Raw genomic sequence first — 23,872 nt, 5'->3', positions numbered from 1 at the left:
TTTTATAAATGGTTTCTTATTTTAAGTAGTTAATTTACATTATAATCTCATATTTAACATCCTTTTTCAATTCCTTATGTGGTAACACAACTGAATTGTAAACAAACACTTGATTCGCAACTGTAGTGCCTTGACATAAAATCACAATATTATTAAGTAATTTCAAATATCCACTAACAACATTAACATTTTGTGCCAATGTTTCGGCAGTTATAGTACCTTCAAGTCTACACCATTTTCCAATAATAGCTCCACGAGATACAATTGCATTTTTAATTATTGTATTATCTCCAATAGTTACATCATCAGCAATAATACAATTTGATAATCTAACACCTTTACCTAAGGTGACATTATTTCCAATTGAAACATTTGGACCAATCTTAGATGAACTTGAATTCGATAAATCTGAATTTCCAATTTGAACTGGTTTCAAAATTTCAATATTATCAAAATTACCACCATTACAAGGACCTTGAGAAAGGAAAAGACTATTGGCAAGTAATGCAGAAACTGGAGTCTTTAATTGATACCAGAAATCGTTAGATTTATAAACTGAGAATTTTGTTTGTTTAATCAGGGGCAAAATCTTGAAAACGTCTAATTCTAAGGAAAGGGAATCACTCTTATCCAATTCATTATCTAAATCTTCTTCTTCAAAGTCAAAAGTAGCTCCACGTTCTTTACTAACCTTGGCTTCTTGTAACAAATCTAAAATAGATCTATCAAATATATAAATACCACCATTTAATAAAATACTATAAGTAGTATCTTGTCTAAACATGGAAATCTTTGAACTAGGTTTCTCAACATAATGAATAACTCCACAATCATTCTTATTGGCAACAATAGCACCATAATTCTGTAAAAGTTCTTCATCTGAGGGAAGAGTATTACCTTCTCCACCACCATTCAGAACTTGAATTCTTGGAGTTTTAATCAAAGAAACTGGATCAATTCCCAAAATAGTAATATTAGACTTTTGTTCCAAATTAGCCTTTAACATATCTTTGAAAGGATAATTACAAATAACATCCCCATGAATCATTAACACTTTACTATCAGCATCAGTGAAAATCTTATCTCTAAAATGATAAAGACCACCAGCAGTTCCCATTGCTTCCGGTTCTGATAAATATTCAATCTTTAAATCAGGATAAGTGTCATTGGCGTGTTTAACATAAGCTTGAAATTTCAGTGAATCTTTGAAAAATCCCATTAATAAAATCTCCAAGCCATTAGTAGGACTCAATTGTTCAACTAAACTATCAATTATATGAGAAATAAGTGGTTTACCACAAATTGGAAATAATAATTTTGGTTCATCCATAGTAAGTGGTCTAAATCTAGTACCAGTTGTTTCACCACCAACTAAAATAAGAACTTTCAATGCCATTTTGTTTTGTTTGTTTGTGTTACTTGTTTAACTTGTATTGATCAATTACAGTAAGTTATATCTATTCAATTGAGTTTTATAAATGTGTAGAAAAGAGTTAAAAATAGAAATAGAAGAAAGAAAGAAAGAAAGAAAGAAAGAAAGCTAAGAAAATTCCACCTCCTTCTACAAAAAAGGTTCAAATGGTTTTTCCTTTGGTCGCTGAATTTCTTCCCACCATTCCACCCCCCGTCCCCCTTATTTTTTATTTGTTCGGCAGACAAACAATGCAACACAAATTTGAAAAATAAACTTTGGTAACAAAAATAGATAACCAATTTGAGAGCCCACGCCGCACATCCAGAAATTAATTAATTTCTGGGGAAGTTGATTTACAATACGATTTGAATTGAATCTATCTAGTATGTATAAATATGTATTCTAACTAACTAAACCGGAATAGAAATGTTAACAATCTCATCTTGCAGCAAAATGTTTGACAATATCAATTGCAGCAATTGCATCTTCTGTACTATCATGTTCACCAGTCTGAATATTTCGACTTAAATATTTAAATGCCAATCTCTTAAGACTCCATCTAAACTTCGGACTTGCTTCATATTTTGGAAACAAAATCGCAGTATCAATGACATTTTCATGAATTAATCTCAACGCATTCAAATCATTCTCTAATCCATGTCCTATAAGAATCGTGTTTGCATCCATTACTTCACCTAACTTCTTAATCAGTTCTTCAAACAGTACAAAATCATCAGTTAATTCTGAAATCCCGGAAAATTTAGTATTAAAATCAACTACTCTTCCCTTTGGATTCACATAAACATCCAATACAATCTTGGTCGTAAAATAATCTACTGCAGTTATTCTCAATAATTCGAATCCATTGGTAGTATATCCCATTTCACAATCAAGTCCAAGGGCAATATACTGGCTCTTTTTCTTAAAGATATCTCGGGTGAATTGATACGGTATAAATGCATGCTTTAATTCTGGTGTATCTAGTATAAATACATGATGCTTGGCCGTTTCACAATAAGATTCATTTTCATTACCCAAACAACATTCATATACTCTTTCATTTCTATCATTTTTCATTATTTTCCCCAGATGATAATTACATATTGTATTATTAGATTGTTGATCCGCCCTGAACTGAGATCGACATCTTACACATGTCCTTATAAACGGCTTTTCGGTCGATGGTTCGGGTTTCTTCATGATATATCCGAACTTTTCAAGTTTTTGCACCGGAATAATCCATTTGTCTAAATCACCGTGTTTCCGTGAAGTATTCTCTTGGCTTGCCGTGGGTTTCTCTGCCTTAGAAAGACGATGAATTAATTGCTTCATTAACACTGTATATGTTCCCGAGGTAGCTTTTTGAGCAAGATCAAATTCATATTCAATTGCTTTCGTTTTCGGAAGCTTGATTGTCGGATCCTTTTTAAGCAATGTTGTAACAATCATTTCTATAAATTGCTTACGGACTTGAATGGTGGCAGGATTATTCTTAACTTGTTTTGGTGTAATATATTTGGGATCTTCAGTAGCTTCAGGTTCAGTTGACTTGTTATCGTTTTCTTTTTGGTCAGACGGTATAATTTTTTGCTTCTTTGAAGGAAGATTGTAAAGACCTTCTCTTTCTCTCCTAAAAATTTCCCATGCGCTAGAAGAATCTTCTGTCTTGGTCTCCACTGGCGTCATTTCATCTTGCTTCTTGGGTATTGGCGAAGCCATTTGCTTCTTTGGAGGTGGATTGTCAAGAACTTCGGCGGTTCTCTTCTTTGGATGTGGATTGTCAAGAACTTCGGCCCTTTGCTTCTTTGGAGCTGGATGGTCAAGAACTTCGGCCCTTTGCTTCTTTAGAGCTGGATTGTCAACATCTTCAGCCTTTTTCTTCTTTAACAAAGACATATTATCTTCTTTCTTATTTCTAATTGGTTTCTCAGACCTGGTTATTGACACAGATGGCTCCGCTTGTTTTTCTAGTAATATGATCTCCTTAAGTCTATTCATATCTTCTTTGGTTGCACGTCCAGTCGCAACCAGATTCATCAACTCATTCACTGCTTGGTCTTTTTCCGCCGCCCTGATTAAAATATTAATTACTTCGGGTGATCTAAAATCTATCGCTGGTTTTGGTGGACCACCATGTATAACTTGAATTGTTGGTTTCGTTGTCGAAGGAGTCACATTATTGATAGAACCTTGGGCAGATGCGACTGGCAGAGGGATTGGTGGCTTCCCTTCGGGAAGGGTTATTCCTTCTGATGTCGATCGTTGGTAATAGGTAGTTCGGGGCTTTGCTTTGTCAGTTGAACTAAGAATCTGTAAATCATCAAACTCGGAATTATAGTTCGCAGCGGTCGGTCTAGTTTGAATGCTATGACTTATAACTCCATCTGGTCTTGGAACTGACGGGTTGACCTCCTCTCCTAAAGGTGTACTGCTGACCAGGTGAGGACTAATGATAGTTGGTTTCTCGATATCCTTCCTTGAAACAACAACATTGACCAGAGGCTCGTATTCCTCCTCACTTTCCACTGTTAAATCTATGGTTGGTATATTATTCGTATTACCTTCCTTAGTTAAATCTATAGGAGTTGCAGATGAACGGTTTGGTTGAGTCGATTCTTTGGTTTGACTGTTGGATTTCGTGTCAGCTATGTTAGACTGAATTGGTCGATGGGAAAACATACAGTCAGGATTATCACATATCTTATTATTTCTGGTCGAGGGACACTCGAACTGTTGAAAATAACTTCGATTCATCGAATGTATAGCAATTCCACTATGATTTTATAGATACCTTAGTGTGTTTCTTAGGGTTGTAACTCAAATCAAGATGATAATCAAAAACCCCAATAAGGAAAATCTCTTACCGGAAAAATACCAACAAAGTGTTACCCGGATATAATAAAAAATTCTTAGTGAAACGCGAAACTCATCTCTGCTTAGCCAGAAAAAATTCAACTATAAAAGGCCGATGAGAATGAAAATTTTCTTTTCAATTTTTCTTCCCTTCTTCTTTTCTTTTCTCTGTCGACGTACTTCATAGGATCATTTCTATAGGTCACGTCCCTCTTTGACTCTTCAAAAGAGCCACTGAATCCAACTTGGTTGATGAGTGAGATTACCCTTATACCCTCAAAGTGAGAATACAATTTAGCTTGACTGTGATTCTTTGCAATCTGGTCATCTACTTTTATATTTGCCTTTTTTATTACATTTGTTTCGACAATTTGTTGTTATTAAAAGGAGCGATGATCTTTACCCTTTTCATTATGCTTCTTCGGAAGACTTTGATTTGGGTGGGTATAAGTGGCTGTCTGACAAGTTACATTTATTCCTTGGAATATTTTGTGACTTTATAGTTAACCTTATGTTGTGGGTCGGCCAAACAAACTTAGTGGCTTCCATGATTATATTCGTATGATCTTGGAAGGTATCTAGATGGAATTCTTCTCATGGAAGAAGATCTAAAATCACTTATCTGGGCACACTTTGTCTTACGAGATAAAGGTGTTTTGATGGATGATTAATGGATCGTGTTTCGATTTATTGAACAATAGAATAGTGTATAGAGAACCCTTTGTCTCATTCATTTTAATAAGACATTGTATGATCGTATAGTTTTTGATATCTAAACCGTAATAATGTATTAAGGAACTAACGAATTGTTGACATCGTTTCTCTCCGAAGAGCCGAAAAGTGACGAGATGTATGAAAATCTATAAAGTATTAAATATCTATATACCTCATACTTAAACTACCGCTGCTGCTGCTTTTGATGGATACTCATACAACTTATAATAATCAACAACTTCTCCATTCAAATTATTTTCCCCTTCAATAGGTAAATAAAATACATTTCTTAACTTTTCTTCACCAATAACCCAAAAATCTAACCAATTCTGCTTTATTCCATAATCAGTTGGGATATCTACAGTATTCAAAGATTCATAAGATGAAGCACCTCTTTTTGAAAATAAAGACATTATACTAAGTTTTATCGTCATCCAAAATTGGTCTATTCCCAACAAATTCAAACATGTCTTAAACTCGTCATGACGATGAGCTGTGGCGGTTGGTTGGTTGGGTATTGGCTCCAAAGTAGAATCACCAAAATCCATAGGAACCGTAGAATGATTAAATCGACTAGATTGGATCTTGTTGTTTAAGGTACTGAATTCCCAAGTTGTTAACCCTTTTAATATTTGGAAAGTCTGGACAATACATAAGACTGTCACCCAAATATATTGGAATAAACACCAAATGATTAAATTGAAATGGAAGTGATGATTCTTATATCCATAACACAATTCATCTCCAAATAATCCGCATAATCCATATTCGTCATCGTCTGAATCATAAGCATCTTGTAATCTATCAAAATACCTATATGATAAATGAACAAACGCAAGAATTGCTAAATTTAATGAATAAATAAATGCCATAAATAATTTATGATTTCTAACTCCAATATCATTATACACCCATGGACAATAATGATCAAATCTGGCAATTAACTTTTTATTATATCTTGAATATCTCGATCTCAATGGTTTCCTAACAAATGAATTCACACAGAAATGATCAGTGTCAAATTTACCCAACTTAACTAAATCAGTAACTTGAGCCAAAATCACAGAATTATCACTTGGAGTTGGCACAAATCCTGGATTGATGAACATTGACTTAAAAAATGTCCAAGTAAATACACCAATAAAAAACCCCAAAATAACATTCGTCAAGAATTCTTTGAAAAAGGTAACTGGGAACATGGCCGTTAACCACACCACAATTGCCCAAAATGCAGTTGCTGAGAAAACTCCAGCCAATAAGGGAGATTTTGCAAGCGCTTTATCATCTATTAGATACGTTGGGATAATCACTTTATTAACAGCAAGTATACCTCCGGCAAACAATCCAATGGCTAAGAAAATCTTAGGGATTCCAAATCCTTGATATGCAGAAATTATATTCAACAGGACAGGAAGTAAAACATATGGAGCAAGGAAAGTCATTAATTTTCCAACTTTTGGCAGGATCCATCGTTTTTTTGGAGCCCAGTTATTATTTGGATCTCTTCCACATTCTTTCAAAACTCTTATCCAAGTATTTGTACAACCCATATCTTTGGCAATATCAAACGTATCCTTATTCTGATCATTCTTGGAATGAATATTTGATCCAGCTTCTAATAACGCCTTAAGAACAGTCTTATAACCTTTCATAAATGCCCAATGAATAGGTATAAACAAAGTATTATCAACTTTAGAAACATCAGCTCCGAATCTTAATAACGCATTCACGGTATATATATCACCTTGATAAGCAGCCCAATGTAAACATGTCCTATGAAAACTATCCGGTTCATCAACATATAATTTCTTTTTCGAATTTGCATCACAACAACTTAACAAAAGATAAATAACCAACGTAATATTTGAACTATGAACTGCTAAATGTAATGAATTATATGATTGTGAATCACGAATTGATGGATCGGCTTCAGAACTAGTAATCAAATAATCAACAATATATACCAATCCATTCCGGCATGCCCAATGTAATGGACTGGCCTTCAATTCTCCGCCTAATTGATTAGGATCGGCTCCGTTTTCAACCAAGAAACGAACCAATGTGAGACGATTGTTAATACATGCCCAATGTAATCCAGTTATTCCATCGTTGAATGAATCATTAGGATTGACTTGTTGGGAATTTATCAATTCTTTGACGATCGTTAAGTTCCCATCTTGACAGGCGGACATGAATTTGGCTAATGTAGGATTGGATTCTAATTCAAGTTGTTCTGCGGTCTTGCCGTCGAAGTCAGTCTCGGCTTTATTGGTGTTTGTTTCTATGATTGCGTCTGTTGATTTGATCGATGCTGTTTCAAATTCTGGTGTTTCCTCAATTCCGATTTCTTCATTTACTGAGATATCACCAACGAGTCTTTCGTCGACATCTTCTTCGTGTAATGGTACATCAATTAGAGATCTAACAGTATCGTTATTTTCTTGATCCTCTGAATTGGATGTAGTAGCTGGTTGTTCCGAGCCATTAATCTCGTATGGGGAAAATGCCTCTTCTGTGGCCCCGGGACTTCCTATCACAAACGGCACCGAGGCCGCTTTGGCTGTTTCCAGAACCAAACCTGAATATGCCAATTTTGAATTTTCTTCGATTTCTTCATTGTCTTCCAAGATTTCTTTAGACAAATCTACTTCGGTCTTTTCAATTCCATTATCAGCAATTGATTCGAGGTTAAATTCCACGTATTCTAGATTTGAAGATGCAAGATGACCGTCTTTAGGCGTTTCTAAAGCGGCTCTTGTCGTTTCTGGTTCCGCAACTGAATCTGCTGGTTGGAAATCTTCTTTGATTTCTTCTTTGTCTTCCACAATTGCTTCGATTTCGTTTTCCATAATATCATCAGTAATTGAGTCGAAGTTTGGTGTCGCATGTGCCGGAATGGAAGATGTGGTACCTTCTTCTTCTTCAACTGCAGCCTCTGGGGCTTCGCTTTCTTTATCCCTTACGATAGTTTCGAGTGGCACTATTGGTTCCTCCACCTCCTTGGAATGTATCGGTTTAGATTCATTTTCAGCTTCGTTCTCAAAATCATCTAAAAGAGACCCGGATGCAGTATTCTCATTGTCCAAATCATCGGATAATATATTCTTTGATGCAGCAATTGATTGTGTACTTTTGATTGGTGGTTCGGGTTGACGACTAACTTTCTCAGAGCCATTGGTGGTGCTGATATCGTCTATAGAATACCCAGTTGGTATAGGTGAGTCATCCTCTATATGTTGAGATAATATACCATTCGGGATACTTCGCTTATTAGTCTCGTTAGACATATTCTATAAAGAATCCAATTGAAATAAAATAGAAGTTTGTGAAAGAAAGAACTTTAATTGATCACTAATTAATTACATCCACTTCAAATCATTTTTTTTTTCAAAGTGATAGTGAGCCGCACGACAACTAATTTTGCTCAGCCCAGTTGTACGGCAAGAAACGATCCACAAAGATAGCAAGGTGTATCTAGTCGTAAACTCCTCCCTTGTAGGCTTGACGAGAGAGATTATGAAGGTTGAATTCCCTATATTCAATTAACCTATATAAGCTATTTACCTGCCCTTGACAAATTAGCATATTTGGGTGTTTTTAGTACATTTTCAAAACTTACATCACATAATCTTATGGAGAAGTTTCGAGGTTTTTGTGTCGTAATATTCCAGAAGCCACAGCTTCTGGGGTAGAATCCCCACTAGGATCTTCACTATTACCATTCAAACTATGAGCATATTTTTCAGTAATAAGATCCTCAACTTCGATGGGGGTTGCGGTACCTACTGGAGAAGCGGATGTAAGTACTGAGGTTGTAGTAGTTTGAGTGGTTGACCCAGGTACTGAATATACTGATGCTGAGTCATCAGAACTAGCAGATCTTGGTTTATTATTGTTACCACGATGATGTAATAACTCCAAGACTTGTTCACTTGATTTAAGTGCCATTGGTTTTATTTTATCTTCAACAAATGGTTGAATTTTGTCATTAATGAAACCTGGTCTTATCTCTTCTTTAGTTATATAACCTAATTTCTCTTCACCCACTCTTTGTAAATGTTTTTCTAAAAGAAGATAATTTCTTGAATTTGCTTTATAACCAATTTCAATTATTGTTCCAACAAATGGTATTAATCCTAATACGAAATCAATCACGATATTGATTATAAATAAAATTTGTAAATCCAACGGGAAACCATAATCTAATCTCCAAGTTAATCTTAATAATTTTAAAGACCAATAAGTAGAAATTACCGTTCCAACAATTGGGATTAAACTTATAATATTACACCAACCAAAACTTATACCCAAAATTGAAAACCAATAATCATATCTATAAGCTTTTCTTTTGAAAGATTCTAAAATAGTTAAATCATTAACTGAAATACCATCAGGAACAGCCCTAGGGATTTTCTTATATTTAATATTACCTTTTGAATCTTCTTCAATGGGAACTAATTGATAATAAGGATTTTCTACTCCTATTTTATTCCATTGATTATCTTTTAGAAGACGATTAAGAATGAATTTTGCAATAATTGAAGACATTGTTTGTTATACGAAGTCAAACAATGTTAATTAATACTTAAAGAATCAAATAATTATCAAAAAAAATTGAAAGATGAGAGATGGTGTGATCTTAAATAAATAATTTTGCAAGCACATTAATGCTTATGATGATGAAATTGATTAATTCTTGAAGCAACCCATAGTCATCGTATAAAAGCAAGCAATTAATTATCAGCAGAAAAAAATGCGACTTTCTTCTCTTGCATTTTTTTTGCTTTGTTGCTTTCTCTTCGGATAAATTGATTTTTCAAAAGATTCTTATTGTTTTGCATGTGATAATTTATATAATATTATCTGAAATAGGCAAAATAAAAAATAGAAAATAAAATTTCAAATGTTACACACACACACTCATACACATCCATATCACTTAGATATCCCGAATCTTATTAGATTTATAGATTTATAAATATAAAACTTAAAATATCATAAGCTTATGAATTATAATTATAAAATCACATAAATTAACAAGACATTAGCCAATTTTTTATTTTATTTATTTATTTATTTATTTTAAGTTTACTTAGTTGACATTCTTATATATAAGATGGTTGTGAGGTCACTAATAAAGGGGATTATTAGACGAATTCCTTTTACGGAACATATACCCATCGTTAAAGGAGCACATAAGAAATCTGGCCAAGAAGTAGAACAACAATCAGATACAGATCTTGAATCTATAGACACTGACATGTCTCAAAGTCCACAACAAAAGATTCATTCTAAACTATTAAATAATCGATATAATGAAGACCAAGTATTTTATGCAGATCTGCAACAACCAAGACTAAGACATTTAAGTTATGTTGACAATGCACCCGTTATTCCGGTATCAGTCCGGCTTACGGAGATTAAACGTACAGGGACTTTGACAACTTATGATAATACTGATACCTTGGTAGAAAATTCTTTGGTTTCTTCTTGTGCATCTAGCATACACATGCATGAAGGTGAATATGATAACAATGATTATATTCAGACTGATGATAACTATATTCAGACTGATGATCAAGAAGATTATAGACATTTTATAAATCAACAGAATGAAAGGTTTGATGAGTTGATAAGTAATAATATTGCTGCTGAATTATTACCTGATCAAGATAATGGAAATATCGAAGATCCTTCATTAGTTCGGTTTATTTATAAGAATCGTACAACAATAATGTCTTCGATGACTGTTCGAGTATTAAATAAAGTACCTGTCTTACGGAATTACTCACCCTGGATAAGTAGGTCGAATAGTTTTAGTTCCAAATTGGATGACGAGGCTACATTGAATAGTCCATTTATGTCTGATGATAATGATGGAGTATTCCCGGACACCGAATTTGATCCTGTATTTGAAGACAATGATGATGGTAAATTTGAATTTGGATTAAATGATGAGGCACAAATTGATACATTTGTTAAGTCATTAGATGATAGAACCAAAGTCGGATTATACAGTTTCTTAAAACAAGATTTCGAAACGGTGAATGATCTTAAAAATGCAACTACATTAGATAAAATACAAGCTTTTTTAATCATTTCCATTAAATTAACAATTGTGGGTGTGAAATTGTTCATACCCATTTGCAAATATTTATATCATAAATTCCGTAACAATCAACTATACTTTTTCAATAATAACAATTTAAGTAGTTTATGGGACTATATTTTAAAATTCATGAGTTATCTTGAAGCCAAATTAGATACTCATGGAGTTGTTATTGAAAAGATTTCTCAACATGATTATCATCAATCTGAAGCCCAATTAGATAAATTATATCAAGAATTTACAACTTATACTTCAGAATTAATCAATCCAAAGAAATTACTTGATAAATTCATACCCAAAGATGATCAATTGACTCGAAGTTTGTTTGAATATTTTTTGAATAATTTAAGTAGAAAGGACAAGGACTCGTATGTTCAAGATCCAAAATATTCAATGTATTTTTCAAACAAACAATCATCAATGAAAAGAAGTTCAACTACAAGTTCAATCAGTGGTAATGGTGGCAACAATTTCTCAGATGCAAAACAATATTTTGAAACTCCGGTAAGAGTATAGATTCGGTATAGACTCGGTATAGATTCTTGTTCTACTTTGTCATTAATATAGTAAAAATTGATAGAGATTACAAACCAATTTATACAAAGGGTGATAGAGGAGGACATAGAAGGACAATAGTATTATAGAGGACAATATCTACATTAGGTGGATATCTTTTTTTTTTCATTTCGGTTTACATATAACAGTGGTTAATTGCCAAATAGTGCCATGGATCATATTTAATTTCAAAGACGTTACTTTTCAGTTTATACACATTTTCTATAATTAGTTTTTAATGTTTTGTTTTAATTTTAATATTATAAGAATTTAATAATTGTAACTTGTTTTAGAATTATATCGTTTTAGGTAAGAGCCAAGATATAACCGAGGTATCATTGATCTTTATGAAAAACTAGGCTGTGTGTGTGTCTATTGATAACAACAAGATCTTGGTTGCAAAATTTATAAAAAGCTTGTTTACTTTTGTGTAATATCGAGATAAAAGTCATGTGAATGTCATGCGGAAGTCATGTGAGAAAATTCTGGTGATTTTTCTGAGAATCAAAGTTTACCCAACATGAACATGCAATTACAGATATATAATATAAGAGATACTTCCAAATGTGTTTAATAACAATATGGAGAGGTTCTTCTTATTGAATGTTACAGTACTCTGATTTTCAGTGTTGAATTTTGATGACAACTGTTTATGGTGTTAAATTTGAAGAAAATTGTTGCAAATCTTTTACAAACCCTTAAACAAAAATTCTCTATTGCAACCATAGATATTACTATTTCTTTCTACACATTCTATTAATAGTTTATAGACTCAATGCAACCTATAGAGACTATGTATCAGATTATAAGATTCAATTTAAAGGGGTTAGATAGATCTGCAACATAATCTCAAACATAACCCTAGATGATAAGAAAATAGCAACCTGACGTATCTCACAATCTTAACATACGATTTTTAGATAATCTGAGTCCATTGTTCTCATGATGAAATCGCTGCACGAACCACCCCCCTATAATGAAAAGAGGGTTTTGTGCTGTAATATTAAAAACGTTGATTATTGTGAGGTGTTCAATTACGCATTGTTAAGATAATGGGGGGATTGTTTTTTGGCATACTTCCATGGCGCGAAAAATATTCAAAAACATTTCTGCAACAAATAAGGGTTGGCAAAGTGGATTACCCGGATGAAGGTTTTGTCTTGACCAATCAAATTGAACGACATTGTCTAAAAATAAATTAATTTTTCCCAATTGGGAAGTACACAAAAAAAATAGGAGTAGAATCATAGAATATTCTATGCTGACGGATAAATTTACACGTTTCACAAAAGCGATTGTAACAATGCCGGGTAGTGTATTACCCAAATATTAATTTTCCTTTTTTTTTTCTTCGTCAAATTCCTTTTTTAAAATTCGGGAATTTGAAATTTTTTTTTTATTTAAAATAACTCAAGTCATTTTTTTTTTTGTAACACTCTTTCTCAACACACACAACTTTTTTTTTTTGGTTTACAACATACTCACCAAACACACACACCAACAACATTTCCAAATACTTAACTAATTACACAGTTTTCTTTGGTTTTACCCTTTATTTCTTTTTTTCTTTTTGTATTAAGTTATTGAAAAAGAAGAAAGAACATATACTGTACTTATTTGGAATATAAAACAACAAGTTTACTGCTTATTTGAATATCAGTTAAGTTAAGTCCATTCCATTACAAAAAAAAAGTCAGCTGGTTTTTTTGAATTTGCCTTCCAACAAATTAGAATTTCCTGCACATAACTAATTTCTGACACCTTGATTGGTTGATTTTCAGAAAAAACTTTTTTTACTTCCCGCACAAGCACCAAGAAACAAACGTTTGTTAATTTCTTCCCTTGTGCCAAAAACACGTGATTTTACCAATACACTACCTTTTTATTCACGTGACTCAAATTTATATTACTTATACATAGTTTTTTACCCACCCACCATGGCTTTATGTTCACAAATGTTTACTGGTCCTACCAAGCGTAGTAGTTGTCAAGTGTTTAGAACCCCAGCTACCAAGAGGATGTGTATCACCAATGATGTTGATGATGATGTTGCTGCTACTGTTCCAAAGTTGAAAAAGTCGGTTGTTATTTATTCTTCTTCTGATGAAGATGAAGATTCTGCTGATGAACAATCTTGTTATAATGCTGACCAAATAAGAGCTAAAAGAAGGGCGTCTAATAGGATATCTTTTTCTTTGAATAAAGAATTATCTAGAGCCATTTCACAATATAGTGATGATGATGAAGATGATGAAGAACAACAACAACAAGTGATACAGGACCATCTTAACCATCGTCGTTCTGATTCACTCAGATCAACTTTATTATCTGATGATGAAGTTGAAAATTTGGATTGCAAATTAGCAACTAGTCCAATTTCCAATAGCATTTCTTTGATGAATATTCATCAACTTGAAGATGAAGGTAAATGCTTCATACCATCCACTGATAGATCTGCTAGATCTCGTTGCTTTGAATATTTAGTTGGTGCTATTGATGAAGCATGGGCTAGATATTGTGATGCTACTGCTAATGTTGAAGATGAGGTATATGGTTACAATACACCACAATCAGTAGCTACCGACGATGAGGAAGAAGAAGAAGAAGATATGTTTGACAACACTACCGACATCACCGATTATGAAGATTCAGACTATGAACATACTACCACCACCACCGTTCCTGAAACTAAACAACAACACTATACATTACAACATCCACAACCACATAAACCTACTCCTGCATTCAGACCCAGATTAGCATCATCCAGTTCTATTACTTCGGTCAGTTCATCTAAAGATGATCCATCATCTTGTCAATTACAAGCATTAAAAGATCGTTTAACTAAAGCTAAATATTATTTACAAGATTTAGTTGATTCTGAAGATTATAATGAAGTTTCTTCATTTTGGAAGAGATGGGATATGATCAAATATGCTACTATTGAATTAGTTGAAGATGATGACGATGATGAAGTTGTTGAAACTACCATTGAAGAATTAGAAGCTGGTCGTTTATTTGTAAATTAGGTACAGAGATTAAGCGAGAGAGAGGTTTTATTATGTCATTATTATTATTATAATATTTGCTTTATATTAACCAAAGGTGTTTTTTATGATTTTTTTTTTATTGTTATTATTTGTTTGATATTATTGGGTATTAGATATGGAAGTTGTTTTTGGCTTTTCATATTTTGTTTTAATTATTATTTTTGGGGATTTGATTATGAAACTTTTATTATGTAACGTATTATTGAGAAAGATATACATAGGGTCTGAAAATATTTAATTCAGCATTATATATATAAAAATATACATATACTTTTGTATTTTGGGGATTCAAATCTTGTGGGTTGTTACTTTCTATGGTTTAATCTTCTATATATCGTTTATGTATAATAGAAACGAGACTTGTAAAAAATTGAATACTTGATTGTAGATTCCACTTATTGTGTTTACATTTCTAAATTGGCGGGTGGCTTTTTCTTTGGATACGTGTCGGTTTATGCTAGTCTATGTTACATTAAGTTCGACAGCGGAAAAAAGGACTACGTGGAGAAAAGTTGGTTCCGGATCTAATTTAATTTAATTTCCAACGAATCTTTTCTCACTCTCTTTAGCTCAACAAACGTCAATACCAGTAATAGCCCAATCATTATGAAGACTTCATTATTATCCCTTGGTGCAATTGCATTATCTCAATTCTTCACTGGAGTTTCTGCAGCAGAAGGAGAAACTATAATCTCGGATGATATCAAAATCAGTATGTGTCCCTCTCATGTTTAAATCTGTTCAGGAGAAAATCATAGTATACTAACCCTTTTAGAAATTCTTCAAGATGCTCAGTGTCATCGTAAGACCCAAGTTGGGGATACCATTAGTGTCCATTATGAAGGTAAATTAGAAGATGGTACTGTGTTTGATTCTTCTTATGGTAGAGGACAACCATTATCATTCCCAATTGGACAAAGACGTGTTATTCCATGTTGGGAACAAGGATTATTAAATATGTGTCCTGGAGAAGTTAGGGAATTAACTTGTCAACCTAGTGCTGCTTATGGTGAAAGAGGAATCGGTCCAATTCCACCTAATGCTGTTTTGATCTTTAAGGCTGAATTGGTTGATATTGCTGGAGTTGATGTTGCTGAACCAAAGACAGAAGAACAAGCCGAAGAAGATGAAGGTGAACAAGAAGATGATGAAGGAGAACCAGAACAAGAACCAGTAGAAGAAGATGTTCCAAAGGATGAATTGTAGATGTTTTTTTAAGGTCTATTTATATTTCGTATGACATTGTCTATGTTGTATATATAATTATATAAAATAAAATCAGTTCAAGGCATTTTAGATTTTGTGATTCTACGTAATTAATTTAAATTCTTAAGGGGGAATAGAAATAAACTGTAATAAAGTGACAATTTTTGTTTTCTCGTCAGACCTTTTTTTTTTTTCACTTTTATATTTAAATTCATTGCAACCCCCTTTTAACCAATTGAATCTAATTTTATTATTATTTGACGTTATACTTTGGTATTTACACATTACATCACCAAGTATACCTAACACACCATTTATTGCAATTAATAAAACATCTATAGATTGATCTAAGAGGCTTTTTTTTCTTATCAAAATAGTTATTCATAGCCCCCCCCATATTTCAACTTACAACTTACAACTTACAAACTAACAACTTACAAACTAACAGCTTACAACTTACAGCTTACAACGACAATATGACTTCAAGATTTGTTAAACCGATACAAGAATTCATTAAATCACAAAAAGACTTCAATATAATTTACAACACATCACATGAGTTTCTTACTCCAACAACTCAAAGAGTTTGTGTATTAGATTCATCATTTAATCCACCACATTTAGGTCATTATGCTTTAGTTGAAGAATCATTAAAGAAATCAATTGATCATAAATCAAAAGTAGTCCTTTTATTATTATCAATTAAAAATGCTGATAAAGTTGCCCCTGATCCAATTTCTTTAAGTAATCGATTAGAAATGATGTATATTATGGCTAATGATATTTCTAATCGATATACTGTAAATGTATCAATTGGTTTAACAAAACATGCTAAATTTGTTGATAAATCAATTTCAATATTAAATTATATTGATAATAGAAAAGATGTTAAATTAACATTTTTAATTGGATTTGATACTTTAATTCGGATATTAAATCCAAAATATTATTTACCTGATAAATTATCAACTTCTTTAGAACAATTTATGAAATCAACTGATTTATTTTGTTTAACAAGAACAAATAAAGAAATTACCAATGATCAACAATCAAGATATTTAGAAGAAATTAAAAAGGGTAGACATGAGGATATTCCATCTCATTGGACTGATAATATTTATATGGTTGAAAATTTTGGTGATGATGTTGCTAATTATAGTTCTTCAGATATTAGATTAAAAATTGCATCAAATGATGAAAATTGGAAACCAAAAGTTGTATCAGAAATTCGAGATTTTATTATAAATCAAAAGTTATATAAAAAAGATTAAGCAAAGTTTTTATGATGTTTGTATATTTTTATCTAAATAAAGTTTCTTCTAGTTATTATAATTAATTAATTAGTTACATATTCTATGTAAAAGGTTTGGTTGTAAGAAAAAAACGACAAAGAGCACATAGTCAATGTCTTATAAAGTCAGAGTAATAAATATAGTAATAAGAATAGTGGAAAGGGTAATTGCAAGAGATTTATGTCCTCCACTTGATTCTGGTTCAAATTCTGGATTGGAAGTTGTTTGATTATGATGATGTCCACTTTGTTCTCTAAGATCATCAAGAGTACCTCCTTGTGTATGACTCTTACCATTTCCACCACTACTACTGCCACCATTGCTTCCACTACCACCACTTCTAACTTCACCACCATCCTTTCTAGTCTTGGAAGTAATAACTTCATTATTGGCATTAGTACATTCAATCTTACCGCCTCTAACAACAAATAAAATCTCACTCTTGGCCCATACAGAACAATCAAATACATATGAAGATGACTTAACAATTGCACTTCCTTTAACCAATTTCAATTGTTTGAAATGAATCTCTTTAATACTACCAATCAATTCCAAAGCACCACCAATAATTGTCAACTTGGGAAAGAAATTAATTCGTTCAATCTTGGTATTATTTATAAACATTAATCCACCACCAATTTCATTTAGAACGGGAAATTCAAGATGATTAACATTTTCATTCTTTAAAAGACTTAAAGTACCACCAATTTCACTTAATTTTGGAAATCTTAATTGTTGGAAATAATTATTACTTAAACTTAATGAACTTTGAACATTTTCCAATTCATCCAAAGTTAATGTTTCAACACTATTGATACTCAATTTATTAACTTGTCTTAAATGAGGTAAAGATACTTTAACATCATTTGCATTGGAAGCAATATGTAATTTTCCTCTAACAACTCTAACATTACATTCAATATTATCCAAAAATCGATTATTATTAATATCCAAAGTTTCCAAAGTATCAGCAACAAACCCAGAAAATCCTGTCAATGAAGTATCTGAAAGGGTAATACTTTCCAATCCTTCAATTTCATTATTAAAATGAACATTACTTAAAATAGGTAAAATTGTCCAATCTAAAACTCTCAAAGATTTCAAATTTGGTGATGAAATAAGGGCCAATGAAGTTAATTCATTAACAATAAAACTAGAAGTAATAGTTTCTAAAACCGGTAATTCAATCCGAACAAGTTCTGGAGATTTCTTAATAATCAAATTCCCAACAAGTTTAAACAATTGAGGGAATGTAATAATAGGATAATTATATTCTGAAATTTTAATATCTCCAACAATAACTTCACAATCAATAATTGAATCAAGGTCCTTCTTGGAATGAATCACAAATTCATCTTGTTTACAATGAAATGGAATTTCAACACCAGTGACATCTGGTCGAGATGGAACATTCAGATCAGGATATGGTTCTACTTTAGGCTCTTTTGAAGGTAGTGGCAGCGGCGGTGATTCAGGAGGAACAGGAGCTGGGGTTGTGACATTAACTTGAACTAAATTCTCTTGCAGAACAACATGCTCTATAAATACGGTTAGTAAATGGATGCAAAAAAAGTTTTTTGTGGAAAAGCAAAATGGGGAGTAACATACGTTGATGGGATAAAGCTTCTTCAGCAATGACAACCGCTGAGGCATAAATGATAGATAAGATTAGGGTTATTGGTTTCATTTTGTAAATTTTGGTTAAAACTCAATCTTGTGGTTCTTGTAGGGGGGAAAGGAAAAGAAAAATTTGTGAAGAACACAATTTATATGTTTTTGACGCCTTTATAAATTAAAACAAAATTAGTTTTTTTGCAATGCTATGAGTTTTTTTTGCACCCAAAAATTTATTTGTAAGAAAGGTTCTAAATTTCCCTAAATTTTTTTTGAATATAAAGAATATTATTATAATATGTCTCATAGAAGAAAGTTACAGAAAAACCTTATCTGCATTATTTCTATTTGCATGAAGATATCTAGAGAATTTAGTTACGCCATAGTAAAACTATGATGAAATTCGCCATACATGGGGAACTTAATGTCCTGTTGTTGCCTCAATTGACAAATGCTTAAATTAAGAAAGATCCCCTGTCGCCTCTTACTCTTGCAAAGATAAGCTCATAGAGCTGTCTGTATATATCACTGACTCTTACCATTTGATGTGAAGCCACGAATACAAAATTGTAATGCTCAGAGGTCGAAACAATTCAATGCCGAAGTATTTCTTATACCTTTATAAAGCATTCATTGTGTCTGCCATCTGGAAAGCCAATTACTCTTCTATATAGATAAGACACGACTCACTCTACAATAAATGATTCCAGGATGTGACAATCACCTACTTGAATGAGATTTGCAACTTTTGGTAGATAACCTGCAAAACCGCTCAACCTGCAAAATTCATATTTTTACATTTTTTCCGTGTCTCTTCAACATCTTCAAAATCTTAGAACGGGATTCTAGCTTCAAGATATTTCAGCTTTTCTAGAAGTTGGTAACAAGTCAATTCATCCCCAATTTCGATTTCATTTTCACATACTCACAATGGCATACACATCAACGCTTGTCATAGCATCCCTATTGACAGTAGGAGGATATATGTTATTCACAGGTTCAGGTGAAGCATTCAATGTTGGAGAATTTCTAGAAACTACATCACCATACATGTGGGCCAGTTTAGGTATTGCATGTTCAATAGGTCTTTCAGTAGTTGGTGCGGCATGGGGGATTTTCGTTACTGGTTCTTCAATTCTTGGTGCTGGTGTTAAAGCACCTAGAATCACTACTAAGAATTTAATTTCAATTATTTTTTGTGAAGTTGTGGCTATTTATGGATTAATTATGGCAATTGTGTTTTCATCAAAATTGACAAGTGTACCTTCAAAAGATTTATTTACGAAAGAGAATTTATATACTGGATATTCATTATTTTGGGCTGGTTTAACTGTTGGTATCTCAAATTTAATTTGTGGTGTTGCGGTGGGGATTACTGGTTCAACTGCTGCTATCAGTGATGCTGCTGATTCTTCACTTTTCGTCAAGATTTTGGTGGTTGAAATCTTTGGATCTGTTTTAGGTTTATTCGGATTGATTGTTGGATTATTGATGACTGGTAAAGCTCAAGAATTTAGCTAAAAAGTCCTCCCTTACCCTCCACCAAATCAACTCTTTATAGGCTCATTACATCAGCGTACAATATTTCATTCATAAAAGAACAGAGAACTATATAGTTAGTGTACATATCTATATCATAATAGAGATTTCAAGTTTTATCTTCTTTTGTACATTTTTGATTGTATAAAAACTAAAAACTAAAACTAATTATCAACTTCCATATAGTCAGGATTCTTCCTTAAAATAACAATCCCTTCTAAATTACTACTTAAACTTATCCATTCATCAGTATTTTCAAGTTCGGCACGTTCACCATAATTTAATAATACTGGAGTGGATTGAGTAACCCATCCAGTGATTGTCTTCGGCTTACCTGCTTGTCCAACAATATCCACTGCTTGACCTACTCTTACATTTACCTTGAGTGGTTTTAAGTCTTCATCTACAGTAACCAACATACGTGGCTTAACTGCTGGAGTCAAGTAGTATAATAATTGATGAGTTGTTTCAGTGGATGAATCACCTAATATAAATGCTTTTGGATCTAACAAGGCAACTGCAATAGTCAATAAGGATGCTAAAGAAACTTTAGATAATATAGTTCTTTCAGTATTGAATGGAGTTAAAGTTAAAGTTCCTTTACCTAAATGTAAAATACCTTGGGCAATTCTAACCATAAATAAAGATTCTGGAGATTTGATATAATAAGAAGCCAATTGTCTTAATAATTGAGCTAATCTTGCATTATTAGTACCTGCACCAACTAATCCCATGGAATAAATTGCATTTTGGGCAACTTCTAAATCTGGATCATGGGAATAACGTGACAATGTTTCAAATACTTTCATTTGTGGATTAGAAACAGACACTAAACCCATTGCCAATGGAACTGCTCTACGAATTAATGAATTACCATAATGCATTAAATGACCGAAATGACGTAATGACATATCTTGACCAATATCTTCACCCATAGCAATACAAGCTAATCCCAAGACGGCAATCCCTTGATGTAATTCGTCTTCGTCTTCTTCTTCTTCATCTTCTTCAGTCTTTTCTGGCTCTTCTTTTGGCTTGGTACTTTCTTCCTTTGGTTTTTCAGCATCTTCCATTTCTACATCTTCATTGGCGGCGGCAGCGGCGCCGTCAGCGGCACCAGCAGCAGCCTCATCACCATCTTGTTCAGCCTTGGCTTGTTCCTTTTGTTGATCTTCTTCGGATTGTTCCAACTTCTTCTCATCATCAGTTGTATCTTTTGGTTTGGCAGTACACATTTGTAACAATGCTTGAATTTGTAATACATTACCAGTGCCGGCGTATGCACAAATATTCACCAAGACTTTCAAAGTTTTACTTATTGGATGTTCAATAGCATCAATTGTTTCTAAAACATCTTCAGCTTGTTCTGTCTTTCCCATGTATAACAAACCTAAACCAAGCGACATAAATTTGATAAATTTATTAGTCAATTGAGTGAAATCCCTTTCTAATAAGGTTTGTAAAATAGTGGAAGTAATATCACCATGACATGTTCCTACAAAGACATGACCTAATGCCAATGCAGCAAGACATGAAATTTCCAAAGAAATTTCCGAATCAGAAACTAATGGTAATAATAAGTTCAAAACTTCTTCATTTGCAGAGCCTGCAAATGCTATACCTAAACCATTAATAGCAGCAGTTTGATAAATCTTAACTGGTTCATTGACATATTCTTGTAATAAAGCGAAAGCAGCTTCTACTTCATCATGAACATTGGCTGAAACAATACCAGTACCTAACAATGCACCAGCCTTAACTTCAGGATCATCAGAATAAGTATACTTATCCAATACTTGTAAACCTTCATTAATATTCCATTGATGAATTGAACCTAAGGAAGCAGTGGTGGAAGCCATACCCGAAGATTTAGTTCTATAAATCCAAGATTTATTATCTTCTTCAGTTTGAATTAATTTATCAGTACCAAAACCTAAATTAATAAAGGCATTAACAAATCCAGCAGCTAAATTTTGTTTTGCAGAATCAATTGATCCAGAAGTTCCTAATCCAAATTTAGTATTTTCTAAATGAGATTTATAAATATCTTCAGGGACTTTTGGATCTAATAAATTCAATTCCTTAATCAAAAAATTGAAATATTCTGCCAATTTAACATTTGAAATAGTTTCTTGTACTTCTGGATTTTCACCTGGATATTTAAAACTACTGTTTTGTTGAGATAAAATGAATCCTAATTGTTTATGAATTAATTCATCTTCAGTGGAATTGAATACTTGTTTAATCAAATCTTCATTATCCAACTTGATAGCTAAAGTTAAAGCTTGGGTCAATTGACCATGAGCCAAATAAATAGCATAAGCAGTATTTAAGAATGAAACATCATCAGGTGGAGCCAATAAAGGTACACAACTAACCATATAAAGACAAACTCTGGCATATGTACTTTCATCAACAAATTCCGGTAATTTATCAATACATTCAATTTCCAATAATAAATCGACAGCATCAGCTTCAGCATTATGTTTTAAAAAGAATGGTACAATTTGTAAAGATAATCTAATCAATTGTGCCACATTAGCTTCATCAACACCCAAATTCTCTTGATATGATTCACCAATTTCTAAAGCTAAATGACGCATGTATTCATGACCCCAATCAGCAATGGTACTATCAGATGCCAATAATCTATATTTCAAGGATTCACGTTTACCATCATCATAAGTCATAGCCAACACTGATAATATGTCAGCTAATTTTACAACAATTTCATCTTTAGGTTGGAATCGTTCAGTCCAATTGGAATATAAATCAGTCAATGTAGTGAAATGAGGTCTTAAGAATTTCAATGGTTTTGGAACAGCAGTCATAGAAGTAGTAGATTCTTTAATAAATGTCTTAAGGGCATCTAAATATTTATTATATAAATCTACTTGTTGATTTGATTCATTTAATCTTTCAACCAACATTTCCAATTCTTCTTTCAAATGTTGATCTTCTTCAGATAATTCTTCTTCTTCTTTTTCTTTCTTGGATGTTGAACCTTCAGCATCTTTGTTCACCGGAGCATGTTGCTCTTTGGTTGTAGATTGTTCTTGTGCTGGTGCCATATTTTCTAATATTAGTGGAAATCTATAAAGAATAAGTTTTTATTTTCTAATATATTTGGATCTAGAATGATTTGGTTGGGTTGGTGAGTGTGTGAGGTATGTCAGATGATATATAGTGAAATATGTTACAATTGGTTACAAATCGATTTGCCTTCTTTTCCAAGTTTTTCAATTGCTGGTGGATTTGGTGGTTGGTTGTAAAAAAAAAAACCACAGGAAAAAAATTGGATGGCAAAAACGACTGCATATAAACATACAAGTGGTAGCTCCGCCCTCTACCTACCTTGCCAATGTTCCTACCTACCTTGTTATGGAGAAGGAAACAATGCAAAGCCATCGCTGTTGGTAGCAGTACAGGATTCAAGGGTATTGAAAGATTTGCTAATGGTAGAAAATAGTTACTATTTATTTTCAACCTGATTGGGAATGGCAAGTGTGATTCAGAGCCTTTCTTG

General features: G+C 32.7%; 11 protein-coding genes across 11 annotated transcripts; 5 read left to right on the top strand and 6 right to left on the bottom strand. All coding sequences in view use genetic code 12, as the record gives it.

Annotated features, from left to right (window-relative positions):
• Positions 1–34: 34 nt before the first annotated feature.
• Positions 35–1,396, bottom strand: PSA2 (Psa2p; the record flags this gene model as incomplete). The annotated part of the gene is made up of 1 exon (XM_049409899.1): positions 35–1,396. The coding sequence occupies one exon, from the start codon at positions 1,394–1,396 to the stop codon at positions 35–37; it is 1,362 nt and encodes a 453-aa protein (XP_049260910.1).
• Positions 1,397–1,852: 456 nt separating this feature from the next.
• REX3 (RNA exonuclease) lies at positions 1,853–4,168 on the bottom strand (the record flags this gene model as incomplete). The annotated part of the gene is made up of 1 exon (XM_049409898.1): positions 1,853–4,168. One exon carries the CDS (start codon positions 4,166–4,168, stop codon positions 1,853–1,855), a length of 2,316 nt encoding a protein of 771 aa, XP_049260909.1.
• A 992-nt stretch (positions 4,169–5,160) lies between these two features.
• On the bottom strand, positions 5,161–8,268 carry AKR1 (palmitoyltransferase; the record flags this gene model as incomplete). Its single annotated transcript, XM_049409897.1, has 1 exon — positions 5,161–8,268. One exon carries the CDS (start codon positions 8,266–8,268, stop codon positions 5,161–5,163), a length of 3,108 nt encoding a protein of 1,035 aa, XP_049260908.1.
• Positions 8,269–8,611: 343 nt separating this feature from the next.
• Positions 8,612–9,529, bottom strand: J8A68_005791 (DUF4112 domain-containing protein; the record flags this gene model as incomplete). Its single annotated transcript, XM_049409896.1, has 1 exon — positions 8,612–9,529. One exon carries the CDS (start codon positions 9,527–9,529, stop codon positions 8,612–8,614), a length of 918 nt encoding a protein of 305 aa, XP_049260907.1.
• A 568-nt stretch (positions 9,530–10,097) lies between these two features.
• Positions 10,098–11,606, top strand: J8A68_005790 (uncharacterized protein; the record flags this gene model as incomplete). The annotated part of the gene is made up of 1 exon (XM_049409893.1): positions 10,098–11,606. One exon carries the CDS (start codon positions 10,098–10,100, stop codon positions 11,604–11,606), a length of 1,509 nt encoding a protein of 502 aa, XP_049260906.1.
• Positions 11,607–13,582: 1,976 nt separating this feature from the next.
• On the top strand, positions 13,583–14,674 carry J8A68_005789 (uncharacterized protein; the record flags this gene model as incomplete). Its single annotated transcript, XM_049409892.1, has 1 exon — positions 13,583–14,674. One exon carries the CDS (start codon positions 13,583–13,585, stop codon positions 14,672–14,674), a length of 1,092 nt encoding a protein of 363 aa, XP_049260905.1.
• A 627-nt stretch (positions 14,675–15,301) lies between these two features.
• Positions 15,302–15,901, top strand: J8A68_005788 (peptidylprolyl isomerase family protein; the record flags this gene model as incomplete). Its single annotated transcript, XM_049409891.1, has 2 exons — positions 15,302–15,407; positions 15,483–15,901. The coding sequence occupies 2 exons, from the start codon at positions 15,302–15,304 to the stop codon at positions 15,899–15,901; spliced, it is 525 nt and encodes a 174-aa protein (XP_049260904.1).
• A 476-nt stretch (positions 15,902–16,377) lies between these two features.
• J8A68_005787 (nicotinamide-nucleotide adenylyltransferase) lies at positions 16,378–17,172 on the top strand (the record flags this gene model as incomplete). The annotated part of the gene is made up of 1 exon (XM_049409890.1): positions 16,378–17,172. One exon carries the CDS (start codon positions 16,378–16,380, stop codon positions 17,170–17,172), a length of 795 nt encoding a protein of 264 aa, XP_049260903.1.
• A 138-nt stretch (positions 17,173–17,310) lies between these two features.
• J8A68_005786 (uncharacterized protein) lies at positions 17,311–18,880 on the bottom strand (the record flags this gene model as incomplete). The annotated part of the gene is made up of 2 exons (XM_049409889.1): positions 17,311–18,731; positions 18,802–18,880. 2 exons carry the CDS (start codon positions 18,878–18,880, stop codon positions 17,311–17,313), a joined length of 1,500 nt encoding a protein of 499 aa, XP_049260902.1.
• Positions 18,881–19,737: 857 nt separating this feature from the next.
• J8A68_005785 (H(+)-transporting V0 sector ATPase subunit c'') lies at positions 19,738–20,328 on the top strand (the record flags this gene model as incomplete). Its single annotated transcript, XM_049409888.1, has 1 exon — positions 19,738–20,328. The coding sequence occupies one exon, from the start codon at positions 19,738–19,740 to the stop codon at positions 20,326–20,328; it is 591 nt and encodes a 196-aa protein (XP_049260901.1).
• A 182-nt stretch (positions 20,329–20,510) lies between these two features.
• On the bottom strand, positions 20,511–23,417 carry RPN1 (proteasome regulatory particle base subunit; the record flags this gene model as incomplete). The annotated part of the gene is made up of 1 exon (XM_049409887.1): positions 20,511–23,417. The coding sequence occupies one exon, from the start codon at positions 23,415–23,417 to the stop codon at positions 20,511–20,513; it is 2,907 nt and encodes a 968-aa protein (XP_049260900.1).
• Positions 23,418–23,872: the final 455 nt, after the last annotated feature.

The sequence above is a fragment of the Hemisphaericaspora subhashii genome, assembly GCF_019202705.1.
Source record: "Hemisphaericaspora subhashii strain CBS 10753 chromosome Unknown scaffold12, whole genome shotgun sequence".
NCBI classification, from domain to species: domain Eukaryota; kingdom Fungi; phylum Ascomycota; class Pichiomycetes; order Serinales; family Debaryomycetaceae; genus Hemisphaericaspora; species Hemisphaericaspora subhashii.
This window is presented reverse-complemented; position numbering and strand designations above follow the sequence as displayed.